At 39.3% G+C, this 15,948-nt stretch overlaps 4 protein-coding genes across 4 annotated transcripts; 2 read left to right on the forward strand and 2 right to left on the reverse strand.

Moving 5' to 3' along the window:
* Nucleotides 1-1,029: 1,029 nt before the first annotated feature.
* LOC6497018 lies at nt 1,030-1,794 on the forward strand. Its single transcript, XM_001962885.4, has 2 exons — nt 1,030-1,375; nt 1,432-1,794. Exons 1-2 carry the CDS (start codon nt 1,130-1,132, stop codon nt 1,666-1,668), a joined length of 483 nt encoding a protein of 160 aa, XP_001962921.1. The 5' UTR covers nt 1,030-1,129; the 3' UTR covers nt 1,669-1,794.
* LOC6498484 lies at nt 1,678-2,784 on the reverse strand. The gene is made up of 3 exons (XM_001962884.4): nt 2,606-2,784; nt 2,315-2,500; nt 1,678-2,260 (listed from the first exon to the last, which is right to left on the reverse strand). Exons 1-3 carry the CDS (start codon nt 2,661-2,663, stop codon nt 2,034-2,036), a joined length of 471 nt encoding a protein of 156 aa, XP_001962920.2. The 5' UTR covers nt 2,664-2,784; the 3' UTR covers nt 1,678-2,033.
* Nucleotides 2,785-3,162: 378 nt separating this feature from the next.
* On the forward strand, nt 3,163-4,282 carry LOC6497019. The gene is made up of 2 exons (XM_001962883.4): nt 3,163-3,367; nt 3,433-4,282. Exons 1-2 carry the CDS (start codon nt 3,307-3,309, stop codon nt 3,825-3,827), a joined length of 456 nt encoding a protein of 151 aa, XP_001962919.1. The 5' UTR covers nt 3,163-3,306; the 3' UTR covers nt 3,828-4,282.
* A 1,236-nt stretch (nt 4,283-5,518) lies between these two features.
* On the reverse strand, nt 5,519-7,650 carry LOC6498483. The gene is made up of 3 exons (XM_001962882.4): nt 7,476-7,650; nt 6,807-6,977; nt 5,519-5,827 (listed from the first exon to the last, which is right to left on the reverse strand). Exons 1-3 carry the CDS (start codon nt 7,528-7,530, stop codon nt 5,622-5,624), a joined length of 432 nt encoding a protein of 143 aa, XP_001962918.1. The 5' UTR covers nt 7,531-7,650; the 3' UTR covers nt 5,519-5,621.
* Between the last annotated feature and the right edge of the window lie 8,298 nt (nt 7,651-15,948).

Consider the following 15,948-nt stretch of genomic DNA (forward strand, 5'->3'; position numbering starts at 1 on the left):
TGTGTATGTGTCTGTCAAGTTGTTTAAATATTAAATGCGTTTATGCGGAGAAAATAAGGATAATTTCAGCCTGAATCATGGTTTTTAGAGCTCAACCCACCAGGAAACAAAAGTTTTCTCAAACTAATTTCAATAGGATTTTATTTTCGAGTCCAAAACTTGTGTTATTTCCCAACAAACCCTTTAATAAATTTATTATTATTGTTATCTATCATACTTTACATAAAATAACCCACCAGAAAACAAAAAGTCAAAAATTAAAAATCAATAGAACTACTCTCAAGAAATTAATCCCGCATAAACGCATTCTTCATATAAGTGTTTTAATGGCTTAGTTTTGGCTTCTTAACCCCATACACCCCATTATCCCATCCCATTCATGATAATCCTCTTTTTCAAAACCTCGAATATCAAGATCAAGCATTGAGCAAATTTTTCTCACTTCGTTCGGATCGAGAAAGGCAGTTGTATAGGGAAGCTTTGGAAGGATGGCCAACCGGCCTGGTGGACTCATAGAGGCTATCGGGGCCCATAGGGACTTGGCATTAATAAATCTCATTTATCTCTCATGCACCTAGCGAAAAAATAAATTAATTGATTTAATTTTCTTCTCAGCACTCATTTATAGGAAAGTTATAATTTGCTTTGTAGAGAAACCTTGATTTCCATCATCGTACGATCTATATAATGAAACATTTAAGCCTAGAACAAGTCGATTTTAGTGTACAAGAGATATATAATATTCATAATCATGCATACTAATTAATAAACTGAATGATTACAGTTTTAGTGTACGATTTTAAGCAAAAATACAATGTTAACAGGCGCGCAATTCTTCTTCATACAGTTGGGCATTACGTAAATTGGAGTATATTCAAAATTAGCAAAAGAAAAACAATAAATGGATAGCATTATACAACATTTATGGCATAAGTTAATGTAAAATTAAAATATTGTAAAGGCAAGATCAAGAAATCAAAAATAAATGTTATACAAAATAACATATTTACTTTTTAATATTAATATTTTGGATGAAAGCTAGTTATCCTTGCTTTCGTAATCATCTATTTTCACTGCTTCCTATGGGCCATTTTTCTAATTTTTCACAAAGATCGTCACCAAATTTCCCATGTTGAGGCAGAATTTACTGGACGAGGAGTTCGAGAGCCTGCGCCGGATTGCCTTGTCCATCTGCAACACCCTCGGCAGGCCAAAGGATCGCGAGATCTGCAAGAGCACTCTAGAAGTGCTGGCCAGGTTCAATCAAGCCCAATCGGTCACTGTCAAACAGAATGTGCACGACTTTATGGTCTTCTATCTGAAAGTGCTGAGATGGACGTACAATAACCAGCCCATGGGAATATACCAGGCGTGGGTAAGAACGCTTTCTGTCCACCTCCCATTCATGCTATTTATTAAGGTATTTCACAGTATGGCAAGGACTATGGGGCTGAAGCTGCCTCTAATGCAGACGGACCTTCATCGCAGGAGGTTCGCGCCTGGCTAGAGGAGGGTAAGTCTTTTATGGCGATGAAAACCTTCGAGGATGGCTCGACCATAATCTACAGTGCAGTGGCAAAGGATCCAATGGCTGGTTGGGCGGAAAATGGTCTGAAATCCCTCATGGAATCGAAGGCTGGATGTAGTCTCACGCCCGACGATAAATAGTAACTTAAATACACTATATAAATATATTTTGATTGTGGCTGTATCGCTTTAGGTTACATTTCGATTTACATTCTTTATAAAATAGAAGTTGGGAATGTGTACTACCTTTCTCTTAATACAATCATATATTTTATTCGAAATTGAGAACACAGTAGTTTGTACGAATCTACCATTTAACTATTTAACTTAATCCTTACATTTTCTGGATTGTGTTTCGAGTCTGACAAATGGACGGAGTGCGTGGTTTTTTTTTGTATCAAAATATTATCGTTGGCTTAAAGACTAATAGAGAGGCGTGTGTGAAAAGGCACTTTCTTCGTAGTTATGGTGGGGAATTGGACTGTGATTTCTTCAAAAGTTCCCATTTAGCTTCTCACAAACCTCGAGGCGGCGCCAATTAGGAGGAATCCTATGAGGAGCTGCAGAGACCCGTGAATTTTCCGCAGGCTAGAGCCATTGCAGCTGTCGTTGGAGCAGTAACACTCCTCCCAGTACACGCCGTTCTCATAGACGCCCCAATTACAAACACCCGTGACTCCGGTGTCCGAAACGGAGGCACAACGTCGGATCACCTGCCGCCAGCGACCATCCCCTGGGGGAGAAACGGGAATCAGTTATACTTTCTGCATTACTGCCTGTTACCTACAGATAAATCCACGAGGACCTTGCTGTACCACCTTCATGCAAAAGGATCCTGGCATGTGACTCTCATCGCTGTTGCACTCGATGGCAATGTGCTCCGTGCGATTGAATCTTTTGTAGGCACCGCAGCTGTCGTGGCCTTTGCGATCTTGGTCCGAGGAGCATTGGTAGCATCGAATGGCCAAGCTGCCTGTAAATGTCCAATTAATTAACTCAAATCGTTCAAAAACAATTGCCAAGCCACACCCAAAGCGCAGCTTGAATAGATGGCTGGGTTTCTAGCGTGATTACACACCACAGACGGCCAGTGTGAGCAGCAGAAAGGCGCAGCGAGTTACTGGGTTCATATTCATCCTAAATATTAGTTGTGCGCTTCGTTTAACTTAACTTAAATACGTTTAAGCCAAAAAAATAACAAATTGGAATCAACACGAGCCTCAGTATGACCGCGCGAAGTTTGATGAGAAATACCAACAGCTTGAAGTGCAGCAATGTTGTGGCAACTCTGAAAAGTAAACAAAACTGGCCTAAAATGTGTCTATTCCTTTAATAAACTAATGATTTTTCTAAAAATATTTCCCCCTTTTGAACAAGAATATATTTAAAGTACTCTACTTTACAATATCCACTGGTTATGTTCCTGTAAAACAGATCATAACAAGCTAACAATGTTTTTGAAATTTCAAACATGCAATTAAGGTCTTTCTAATGTCTTATATAACACTGTAAGCTCTGCTTTTATATTAATATTAATACAATTATTAAAAATCATACATTATTTAAATTTGGCGCCTTTTTAGATTGTACTTTCAGTATAATTTCCCTTCGGTGCTGCCACTCTGTTAAATTTAGAAGCGGACCATCGATATATATTTTCAAGTATTATCGATATCAAGCCAGCATTTTTTGGGCGGTGTTCGCGTTTTGTTTTCGTTAATTATTTTGCTTCTTGAGCAGCCCCAGACCCTCAAAAAACAGAACTAAAACTAACTCAAGATGAAATCCCTCGAGAAGTGCCTACTGGCAGTGGTTTTAGCATGCTGTCTGTTTCAAATGGGTGAGTAAGGTGTCTCCAATCCCGATTGCGTCTGCGTAACGAAGCGTTTCTGTGACATTTTCCAGGCCAGGCCATCAAGTGTTGGGATTGTCGCAGCGACAATGACCCGAAATGCGGAGACCCCTTCGACAACAGCACCCTGGCTATAACAGATTGCCAGCAAGCACCCGAACTGGAGCACCTGAAGGGAGTTAGACCGACGATGTGCCGGAAGATCAGGCAGAAGGTGCACGGGGAGTGGCGTTATTTCCGGAGCTGCGCCTACATGGGAGAGCCCGGAATCGAAGGCGACGAGCGCTACTGCCTGATGCGCACTGGCAGCTACAACATCTTCATGGAGTATTGCACCTGCAACAGCAAGGATGGCTGCAATTCTGCGGGTGTCCATCGTATGGGTTGGATGGGTGTGTTGTTTGGCACCCTGGCCTCCGTCCTGGTGGCGCATTTTTTGCGGCAATAGATGCACGGGATGGGATTCTTTTCTACCCGTAGCCAATGCCCCTCGTCGCCCATTTTCTAAAAGATTTGTCAATTCTCGATAAAAGGACTGGGCTTTCATATTTTGCCTAAATATTAGTCCGAAATTTTTAAACTTGAAAGCTTTTCTTTCTCAAAAATTATGTTAAATATTTTTTTAATGTTTCAATTTCTTTTTATCGAGTACTGACAATGTTTTAGCCAATGAGCAATGTGTAATCAAGTGCCTTTATTTACTGACTCGAATTGTATCTTAAATGTGGAAATCCATTTCCGTCCTGATGTATCTTACGCACATAAACTCCGTACTTTCTAAGGTCAATCCTGAAATCTTTTCGTGCCTAGATTAAGTCTCTATCAGCCTTACAAGTTATTGTTGTAACGCAAAAAGACAATTAGAACATTTTTGTATTTGAAATAAACCATTTACACACAAAAGCTTTTGAGTTTTACTTAAAACTTTAGATTTAATATACTGTCCACAATATTTAACAAAATCTGGGAGCTTCCGCTTTAAAAAATGAATTGGGCTGATGTTTTGAATGACTTTTGTGACTCATCCTGAACAATTAAAAAAACTAGTTTTAAAATGCATAAAAATTATAAAGATCAACATGATCTTGTGGAAGTGGCACTTTTGCTAAAGCTGTCGATTGAAATAATTGCCTTTCAAGTGCTACCCATTAATAATAAAATGCTACCAATCCTTTTTAACGAGTGCCAAAACTACCAAAAGTGTACAGCGAGTGCCAAGTTATCGGTATTCGTCGAAAAAAGAAGCGTTCTTTTATGTATACATATGTTATGTTATGTTAAAATGCATAAAAATTATAAAGATCATCATAATCTTGTGGAGGTAGCACTTTCGCTAAAGCTGCCGATTGAAATAATTGCCTTTCAAGTGCTGCCCATCAATGACAAAATGCTGCCAATCCTTTTCAACGAGTGCCAAAACTACCAAAGCTACCAAAAGTTTGCAGCGAGTCAGCGAATGCCAAGTTATCGGTATTCGTCGAAAAACGAATCGTTCTTTTATGTTTATGTTATGTAATGTTAAAATGCATAAAAATTATAAAGATCATCATAATCTTGTGGAGGTAGCACTTTCGCTAAAGCTGTCGATTGAAATAATTTCCTTTCTAGTGCTGCCCATCAATGACAAAATGCTACCAATCCTTTTCAACGAGTGCCAAAACTACCAAAGCTACCAAAAGTTTGCAGCGAGTCAGCGAGTGCCAAGTTATCGGTATTCGTCGACAAAAAAAACGTTCTTTTATGTTTTAACCAAATAAAAAGCACATTGTACTTGTCTCGTATTCGTCAAATATTTTAATTTGTTGGTCGTCTACATAAAGAACTGTGGAGTAATGTTTAGAATTGTATAAAGGAATAACGGTAATGCACCTGGCAGTGATCGTTTTTGTGGACGTCTTTTTCGGGATTAAATTGTGTTTAATTTAATTTATTTCGTTTGCACCTTCCTTTTGCCGTTGATCTTATTTTGTACTCGTATTCGTATTTGTTGTGTTGTTAAATTAACCCCATTATGGATGTGGACTACGACTTTCAATACGGATTCCAGAACGACAGGGATGCGGACGAGTTCCATAGCTATGTGATGCAGAACTTTAACATCATGCGTCTGCAGCTCAGGGACTACTACAGGTATAACGATACTTTTCTATTAAATTTTATTTATTTAACAGTTTACGGTACAAATTTACAAAACATCTTTTTACACAGGTACGTTATTAACATTAGTGGGAGTGGCACCTCCTTACAAGGCCATTTGAAGAGCGAACATCGCCAGCAGAGCCGTGACTCCCACGGCAACAAGGTGTCCCGATCCGGAGGCGTTGCACAGGTCGCCCTTGCACGTGTAGCAGCTGTCCACCTGGCGGCTATGGGTGACGGTGCATTCGTTGTCCTTCTGGCCAATGGCTTCGAAGTGGCAATCACGGGACACAATAGTACCAGCGCGATCTGTGGGATATATGGATGAAGTATTAGGAGAGGCTTAAAAGACAGGATCTTCCTGTCAAAATAACTGGTATTTACAGGTTAATGTCCTAACAGGTTACTGTCCTAGATCTCCTAAGGACTAGAAAACTCTACCTCTTGAAGTAGAAACCAAATCTGTAGACTTTATCCTATCTCTATCCCTAGAAACCTTGTGTTGGAAGGAAGATCTTCACTATCTACTATTTATTAATATAAGTATATAATTTTTATACTTCTCAGCTATTAAATATTAGTATTTACACTTCTCAGGTGAAAAAAAAAATAGAAACCTCTATCGATGTTACTTTAAGTCAAGTTTCTTTGTATTTTATTTTAATCTGAAATTAGTGAGTTTCAACTTAAAACTTTATATATCAACAAGATAATAGTACAACCTAAAAACTCCACATAATTCCTAAAAAAGATCGTTAAACGTCTTCCTAAGCCAACTATTAATGTAAGTACCTTTTTTTTTAAGTTCTATGACAAATTCCACACTAATTAAATGTTTGTTTTAGGAACACGAACTAACCCAGTTGGAAAAATGCAAAAAATAAAGCAACTAGCCGCCCCTACTATCCCAACTATCACTTATATCACTAGCTAACTAAAGCTAGTATAATTAATATACTTATATTCCCAGTGGGGCTAGAATTCTCCACTTATTCAGAATATACTGCTTTGAATCTCTACGATAGTCATTTTGCAATGATCTAAACCTTTATTTTCTTGAACCTTACAAGTGTATAACGCACTGTACGTGCTTTCAATCTACTTCTCGGTTTTGTTTTGAACACCATATGTTAATTGGAACCCCCGGCCCTGGCCCCCTTCGATTATGTCTAGTTTGGTCGGTGACATCATTTGTATTGGAACTATTTAAGGGGTTCAAGGTGCGTGCGTCTCTTAACTCTTAAAATCAGTATGCAGGAAGCAGCTGTCTCTGGCATATTTCACTTACCACTGGTGACCACCTTGTTGCACCTGGTCACTGGCTGGAGCTGCTCCATGGTGTTAGGTTTTGGCACGGTATCACAGTCCACGGTGCGGATATTGGAGGCTGAGTCGATCTTCTCCTTGGCGCAGTTGATGTCCGTGAGGGACTTGCACTGATAGCACTTGATGGCCGATGCTAAGGGAGAGAATACATTTAAAATTACACTTAAAACCTCAAATGTAAGGGTGTGGGAAGGTCATAGATTTGCATTTGCTTGTAACCAGTTTTGAATCTCACTCAAGTTCGTTATGTAACGCCAACATCTCCTCCAAAACAAACTATAACTCTAAGTTCAGAAACTTTTCCACACCTGTGATTTGTCGGCAATGAAGTCATTTCTATATTTTCTACCCAAGATACATTTTTTTACGAAATAGTACGTGAATATTTGTATGTTTTTTTTAGCTGTCTTTTTTTTTGTGATTTTATTTGAGTTGCAGTGGGCGTACGATTTTGAAATACTTTTGATTTAATGATGATTTAATCCAAATGCTCATTGTGCGGTCTTAACAATTCATTTAAATTTGTATAGTATATATTTTACTTAGTAGATATACTAAGTACTAAGACTTAATATCACTTTGTACATTTTAGTCTCCTAAAGTTCTTAATTTAAATTAGAAACCAGCTTACCACTGCTCATCAGGCAGACGGTTATGAGGAGAACACAAGCAACTTGTTTCAGCATTTTGTCCAAAAAATATATAATTTTTTATGGGTAATAAAGTAAAAAACAAGATTCACAGAATTTTTGTTTTGAACCGTTCGGCCGACGATCTGAAAATGAGCTTTACGTTTGTTTCGGACACTTCCCAGCCCCAAATTGTTTCTGAGTGCAATCGGCATTTAAAAGCTTTCCAGACTCACTCGAATTATTCGAGTGGAGCTCGGAACTTGTTATGAGTTTATTTTTTATGTTATATGGAAAGAGATCCACGCTAAAAAACTATTTTGTTTTGATCAGCAACTTCGTGGGCGATTGTTTATTTTATTCTCTGAGAGGTTTCTGGTCCAGTGCTTTTATTTTTGTCTTTTTCTGCGAATTGGCTGCGGTCATTCTGTGAGATCTTTTCTTCAATTGTAATTGGGTTTATTGCTAATAATGGAATTTAATTGAAAAACGGCACAGTGCCCTGATTTCGACGTTAAACTATTGCTCCACAAGTGCTAAGTTACTTTTAAATCTTTCCCGAATTTAATATATTTTTGCTTCAATCTTTGTAGCTTTCCAGCCGAAGGTCCTAGGACATCGAACTCGTGATGTAATCCTTTCCTATCTGATTTTCGTCTGGGAGAAAAAAAGGACTCATTGAAATCTTTAGCTTCTGTCTGTTGTCATGCCAATATTGGCTTTGACTTTAGATAGTATCAGTAGCCAACTACCCTCCTGGGGAGCAAAAAAATGGAAAAAATATGTGAATAAATAGATGTCCAAGCTCAGAGATAGACATACAGTACATGTGTATTACTTGTACTTGTACTTATTCATTCTTTATAATATCTTCATGGCAAATTACCTTTTCCTAAAGCTAAAGCTTTTTGAGTTTAGATTTCTTGAGTCTGATTTCCAGACGATGCAAAACTCGTTTCAACTGCGCAGCGAAAGCAAACGTCTACTGCCTCGATTGGCACACTCTGTTTCAATTTTGATTATTTTTTGTCAGCTTGGTAGAACAAACGCACTGCCAGCCGCCCATCAATTGTCAAACAATGCACCCGAAAAGCATATCAAAACTAAAATTTCCATTCCATCCACTCAGCCCGGAATGGAAATGCAATATTTTCCAACTCGCTTTGATTGTGCATAATTAGGGAATGAGCCATTGGATCGATGTGGCCAACAATGTGTAAGCGAAACACTGCAGTTGGCATAATGCAATTCGAGCGAGGACTGGACAGGGACAGGGCAGAAAGTTTTGTTTTTAGCGGGATGGAACATGGCCTGGCATGGAGCATTTTCAATTTCCGGCCTTGTTTAGTTCATTGTTCGAATATTTTGCATGCAATTGCATTGACAAGCCGCCAATTTGCCACATAATTACAAATGCTGACATAAGCATAGCTCCCCAAATATTGCGGCTCATGATTTATGGAGGACCTTAAGCGGATTTTCTTTCCCCAAAACATCTCCCTATCCAGATCCTCCTTCTCTGTTCCTGATTGTGGTCAGGAGAAGCAGAAAATTCTGATTGAATTTTCTTTATCATTTATTTTTTTCGCTCCTGTAAGGCGAGCATAGAATTTTTCTATTATATTTTTGTGATAAGGAGAGGGGGAGCCAAGCAGTTGCAGATGCATCCTTCTTCGTCGTCCTCCTATCTCTGGAGATGTTTGCGTTGGGTTAGAATTCAATTATATATTGGGCAGCAGTTTGGCTGTGAGGTGAAGGGAGCACTACTCTATACCTTGTTTGAATACCTAATATTTTCCTTAAAATTTTGTTTGTTATTTTCACAATAATATTCTTTTAATTTCCATTCTATTCATCCGAATCTTTTCATTTTATTTCGTTGCAGAGCATCATTATTTCGTCTATAGTTCCCAACAATTTGCAGTTTGTCTGCAGCTCTATTTGCGGTTATCAACATTATCGAGGGAGCTCCCTCATCCCATTCAAAGTTCTCCTTTCTTCTTGAATCTTGACCAGCTGCTGCAGGTTGTTCCTTGAGCTTCGTTTCCAGTGGTTTCCTGTTTCCGGTTGCTAACCATTTCTCGCAATATGATATTTATAGTTATTTCGTACTTATTATGTTCAATCTGCTTGCCGTTGCACTCGGACAGCGGCAAATTGGGAAAATCTCTATAACGAAATTTGACTTGCTCTGCACAATTTTAATAAGCTCATACCGGCCAGATCCATCTCATCTCCTAGTATTTTTGTCCGGTCTGGCTCGGACAATTGTCATTTCAGTTGGAAAGCTCCGCCCGGCCAGAAACACCCAGTAAGAAGTTGAGAAAATTTTCAATTTCGTCCCAGGATTTGTGCTGCGTTTAATGACGGAGAAAGCGGAACGAAGGATGTAAAGTCCATTACCAAAAAACATAAACAAATTGCTTAGCACTTTGCTGCCCGACCCGAACCCGAACCGACTTCTTCTTGGTAAGGAAACTAAAACACGCCCATCTAATCTGCCCAATAACTTGGAAAATCATTGCCAATAAATCAAAATGACTTTGCAGGATGTGTGAAGGAGTCTCCAAGGCACACTCGGGCCGATAAGAAATCAATGTCTGGCTCTAGCTCGAAGGGCTGTCTTTAGGTTGCCTTTAAGTCAGCCCACATGTAGGGAAATTTAAAATTCAACACATCTGCGTTGAGAGGGAGGCATAAATTGCACATTTCATTTACGCAACATCAGCACAATGTCTAGTGAACACAAAATGGAAAGAATCCGTAGTATGCCTCGGGGTTGTTTAAGGTTAATGTTTGCTGTGCTTCGCTTATTTTTCTAGGTTTTTAACGCTGCAGTTAACACATCATTTTTCGGGGCATTGTTTCGGTCACCTTCCATTATCTTCCACTGGCGATCAAATGAAGTGTGCAAAGTGTTGTCTGCCTAGTGCCCAGAGCCCAGCCCCTTGTCCTCTGGCGTCTACTTGTATGTGTTTAGTTGTAAGAGGGGGAGTTGTCATTGAAATACTTTCAAAAGGATTTTATTTAATTTTAAACAATTATTTTATACAAAGGTGTTACTAACATAGTCTTTACATGTCTAATTATTGTACCATTAATTCTAATACATTCGTTTAAATTGAAAAAACCCTATTGTCTCCGCCTCTGTTCTTCACAAAATGAGCCCCTGACCAGTCCGTATTTCTCCATCACTCCCGATCCACGTTTTAAGGCCCACTCCCAACCCCATAGAGCCAAACTTGGAGCTGCTGAACTGCTGCTGCTGTCCACGTTTAATGTCACTGGCAAAGTCGCAAATTGCTGTGCATGAGCTTTTTATGTTCATGCAAATGTCACCAACTGCACCACTTTCTGATGGAGCTGGTGCCAGTGGCCCCTTTCGGTGCCGCCCCTGAGCTCCTGCCCAGGAATGAGAACTCAAACTTTGCCTTACACTCGGAGAAACTATCATGTCATTGAAATATTATAGACTTCCTTCTGTTTCTAGTTATAATATGATCATATTTGGAAGATTTTAGGGACTGGGAGTAAGCTCAATTGATGTATTTTAACTTCCAGCTTCCAACTACCTGTTAAGATTAAAGTCTCAGTGCAACTGGACAGGCGCTTCATAATGTCCCCGTTTGCCGGGTATCCCAGTCAAGAGCTGCGCTCTTGTCCTTTGTTTGGACTGCAACGAAAAATGCACTCAAAAGTTTACACAGAAAGGCCATAAGTGGCCCCCAAAAATCCCAACTTCTGCAGTAGAACGCAGACTGGTGAATGGAAAACACTGAATGTCCTCGTCTCTTGTCCTTTTTAGTCAGTAATTTTGCGCTTAGACCTTAGAGAGTGACCGGAAAAATCTCTTGTCTTCTCCTCCCGACCCGTTTGCTTTAGTCTCGGTCCACTATCTCTTGTTTTCCGCTTAAAATCAGATGTCGAAATAATTTGCAACACGTCGCTAGGCACGTGGGCATAAAAGCCGGGTGATAAAGGGGGCTTTGGACTTAGCTTTGGACAAAATGGAACCGGAAATGTCCCCAAAGTGGCACGTGTTTATGGACTTTCTAGGGGACTCCAATGACGATGCACATTTGTTTTGACAGGAATTGGTTGTCTTGCATTCAAGAATCAAAAGAATTTCAAGCAGAGACTAGAAGAATTGCAAATTCGGTTGTAGAATATATATAATATTTTAATCAAATCTTAATCACCAAGGACAATCGACCAAATCATTTGGAATCCTACAACAAAGTAGTCCTTGTAACTAATCTAAAACTAGTGCTGGAGACAAACACTAGATGTGAAAATCAATCTACAGGAGACTCAGCTGCACAAGTTAATTAAATCGTTCTGGCCGCAACAGATTCCCATATCTGGTAGTGTAAGGCACCTCAGAACATATGCCCTCGGGCGGTACTCTACTATTGAGTTTACATAATGCAACTAATTCCAAAATAACAATAAATCTTCCCACAAGGGAAGTGGTGGGGATGGGGATGCTCGAACAACAAGGCAGTCAACAAAGTAGCTAAGCTTTAGATCCAAATGTTTGCTAACTGATGCACTTTGGATGAGATGTTCATTAGCTACTTTATTATTGTATTATATAAGTTTAAAATTTATTTTAAATTTATTCTTTCAATTCATAAATTTTAGATTAAATGGAACTCACAGCTGAGAAATTCAAATAAATTAAAACAAAGTTAGGAAATAAATTAGACATTAAATGTGCCCCTAAAAATGTCACAAAATATTACTCAAAAATGTTGTAGGGCGGGGTATCCTTTCCCAAAAGGCAGGGAAACTGAAACTGAAGACTGGCGAGGCGTGGCGGTCTGGTTTTTGGGTAGCAGCTGAGCAATCGGGGCAATAAACCACAATCGAATGAATTCTCCTCTCAATGGGCTACTTCTGTTTGCTGCTTCTACTCCGTCGTACTCCGCATCCTGGCCAGAAACACGGATATAAATTTCAATTTCCGACACTCTAAGTGGCGGCCAAATGAAATAACATTTTCATTTAACCTGCATTCGATTCTCGAGCACCGAGGAGGGAAAGCGTCAGACAGAAGGGGAAAATGAACAGCCATATGTATGGACGAATGGGTGCACTTTAAAAAAAGGATGTAGATTCCTGCTATATAGTAGGTTCTATTTATTCATTCTATTATAAGAAACGCTACAAAAATATATCTAAGAAATATAAAACTAATTTTAATTTAAACAAAATAATAAATTAAGAGACTATTCAGCTTCAAAAAGGCCAATTCTCCAGCACTGCTAGGTTGGCTCGTGGAAATACGTTTGATTCGCCCTTTGCATTACAGATTGCATTCCTCTTCGATGTGGAGGCTTCAAACACGCACGCACTCTGGGCAGATCCTTGAAGGAAATGCGAGCTAAGGAATCTCCGTCCCTCGTGCGGCCAAGTGCCTGCCCTGCCCTGCCTTCCTGCTGCAACTGGCAGACATGAGCAACAGGAGCTGGCCCCCAGCCCGCAGGAGGAGCTCAGCAGCATCAGACACTCATGAAATTGGCCATAAATAACATTTTCTTTACATTTCATTTGGGAGCCGAGTCTACCTCCGGCATCTATCTGTTTCTTAATAGTGTTTGGCCTGGAACTGGCTGGTCTGGGGGGGATCTGGCTCTGTCTAACCAACTGGGCGTGGCTAAGTTGCAATTATCCGGCATCAGGAATGAAGGATCAAAGTCCTGTGCGGTTGATTTAAAAGTCCATTTCACTTAGGCACTGCCATTGATTTCCGCCCAGTGGTTTTGGACGCTAATTAAAGTCGATTTCGGAAGTCGAGCTGTTGCTGTCAGAGGATATTGAGGTTGGAATTAAAAATGGCAAAGGTATTTTATATTTTTATATATATACCATGAGATCTAGAACCTATGAAGCCATAAACTGTGATAAACAAACCCCACTGAACAAGAAAATCAAGCTGAGTTAGTTAAAGGCACAGCTTCAAATCAAGGATAAAAACAACAAATAACTAAAGGAAGAGAAACTTACCAAGCGTAACCTTATGATTTCCCCATGGAAATCAGTTTAGCAGTACGTACCAGAAAGGAAAAATCGTAAAAATTTGTGCTACAAATAAACAAACCAATAAAAGTGACGTTGTTCAGTTTGTCGTTCGGTCGTATCTGCTATTCATTTTCGTTTCTCTGCTGTTATCGAGTCAATGAAATCAAAATGGCATGGCAGAAAGGGCATTCGAGACCATGAGGAAGGAAGGGAGCACAGAGGGTTTCGGATGCGTTACGCATACGCCGTGTAAAATGCTTGAAAACAATTTCTACGAAATTTGCAATTCATTGCCAGGAACACAGACTAGTCTTGCCTCCTTTGGAATTTACTTCCTGTCTGTGGCTTTGTGCTGCTGCTGCTGCTGCTGCTGCCGTTGCTTACTTTCCATCCTGACTCATATTTACTTCTCTTTGGGCATTAAAAGCTTTCTGGGCTCAGAACACTATATGTGCTCGTCGTCGTCGTCTCGGTTACTGCGGCCTGGAAAAACTTTCGCAATTGTTTATAGACTGTGCGGGGTTCCTAACTCCTAGGATCTTTGTGGTTCCTTGTGTTTTTGTTCGAAGGATTCGTTTCTACACGCTAACAGAATATTATGATGGTTTCTTCAAAACACTACTACTTTTATCTTTAATTTCAAACTATAAGATTGTTTCATATCTGTGCAAAAATATAATTTAAAATAATGTTCTTCAATTATAAGGAACCATCTCCTAAGCAACAGCACCTAAAAAGTATGCTATAAAATGTTTCCAAATCAAAATATTAGGCTTTAATGATTATAATCCCAATTAAGGAGTGAACTGAGTACACTTTAGCTTTAAACATAGTTCATTAATGTACTAGTTTAACCTTTAAACTATTTTCCCATCACCACTCACTTTCAGTTTTTTGGAAGTCTGTAATTTTTTTCAATTATTCACCACATTTCGCGAGGACCTCAGGGGCAGAGAGCACATTTCAATTTATAGCCCCATTGGTGGTGCACAAACATCGCTATAAATTCCAACGCCACTAAACAATTGTTGCCAATAGATGGCCAGAGATAGATGCATAGATACTACAGGGGCCCCGTAAAAATAATAATGAAAATTTTCGACGAAAGAGTCGGATCGGAGAGTGGAGCACAGCACTTATCCTTCTTAGTTACACGCCAGCTGATGTTGCCGTTGGACTTATTGATACTTATAGCACCACACACTAACAAACACATTGAGAGAGGATATCCCTCCTGCATACACTGAACAAAATGCTGTGAAATAGTTTTTCAATTCTGTCTGAAAACTATTTTTCTTTCATATGAATATCAACCGGGGGTAAGGCGAACTTCCATCATTTTTTATTTTTTTAAGAATATGATAAAAAATATCTTAAAATATTTATCAGAGTACTTTTCTTCAGGGTTGTTGTTTTTCAAAATATCTGACAATTGCTGGTTTTTCGCACTGTCCCCCTGGCCAGGGCTAGGGCAACGCAAGCGAAATAAATTCAATTTTATAAAACTGATTCCCCACACAATTTTCAAACCCTTGCCGCTCCGTCCACTCGCCCTAACTCGCTCTGGAGAAGCCTGCCAGACTGCATATGTGCGAAAATTTTGCAACGAAATGAATATGTATTGGCATTTAGCCTGAAGTAGCTTCCATAGGTGGTAGCCAGCCGGGTGGCTGCATCAAGAGCATCTGTAACGGCAGCTCCTCCAAACAGGGCGCATCACGGGGAGCAGATAACAATTTATTGCCATCAAGCGGGCCAAAATGCTATAGTAAAAGTTAATGAAACCAATTTGTTTCGGCTGCATAGCGTGTGCAAAACACAATGTGCTTTCACCTAAAATCGAGGAAGGCGAGGAGGTGGAAATGAACAGGACGAGAGATTGGGATTGGAAGGACGAATGAGGTCAACAGCTGAGCCAATTCTGGGATTCAGTTTGATTGTCAAAATACAAACAAAGCAAAAAATTCAAAAAGTGATGCCAACTTTGAGGTTTAAATTAGAGATTTAAAACATATACCTTTAAAAGGTTTTTCAATTTCTAAATTTTAACAATTCCTTCTTATTACTTTCCAAAAACATATACTTTAGACACGTTAAGTCCCTAAAATAAAATTTTAAAACCCATATGGACCTAATGGACATAAATTTGGCCATGAACTACAGTAAGCACTTCGCTAAAGGCCCCCCTCCCCACTGGTTAAATATTCATAATCGGAGGATAATTTAATAATTCAACAGAAAATATGAAGAAAAATCGTTCACATTGCAGGAAATTTAATATCGTTTTTAATATTCAATCCTAAATTTAGTGTCGTAAAATTTGAGTGCCTTTTGGGAAGGATGGGGCGAACATGATATCCTTTGCTCGGCAGCCAAAGGCCTTCGGAGTAAATGCAATCAAATCTCCAACTGATGACGATTCTCGGCCCTTTCCTTTGCTCCTTCAGAGTC

Source organism: Drosophila ananassae, chromosome 3R (assembly GCF_017639315.1).
Source record: "Drosophila ananassae strain 14024-0371.13 chromosome 3R, ASM1763931v2, whole genome shotgun sequence".
Classification (NCBI taxonomy): domain Eukaryota; kingdom Metazoa; phylum Arthropoda; class Insecta; order Diptera; family Drosophilidae; genus Drosophila; species Drosophila ananassae.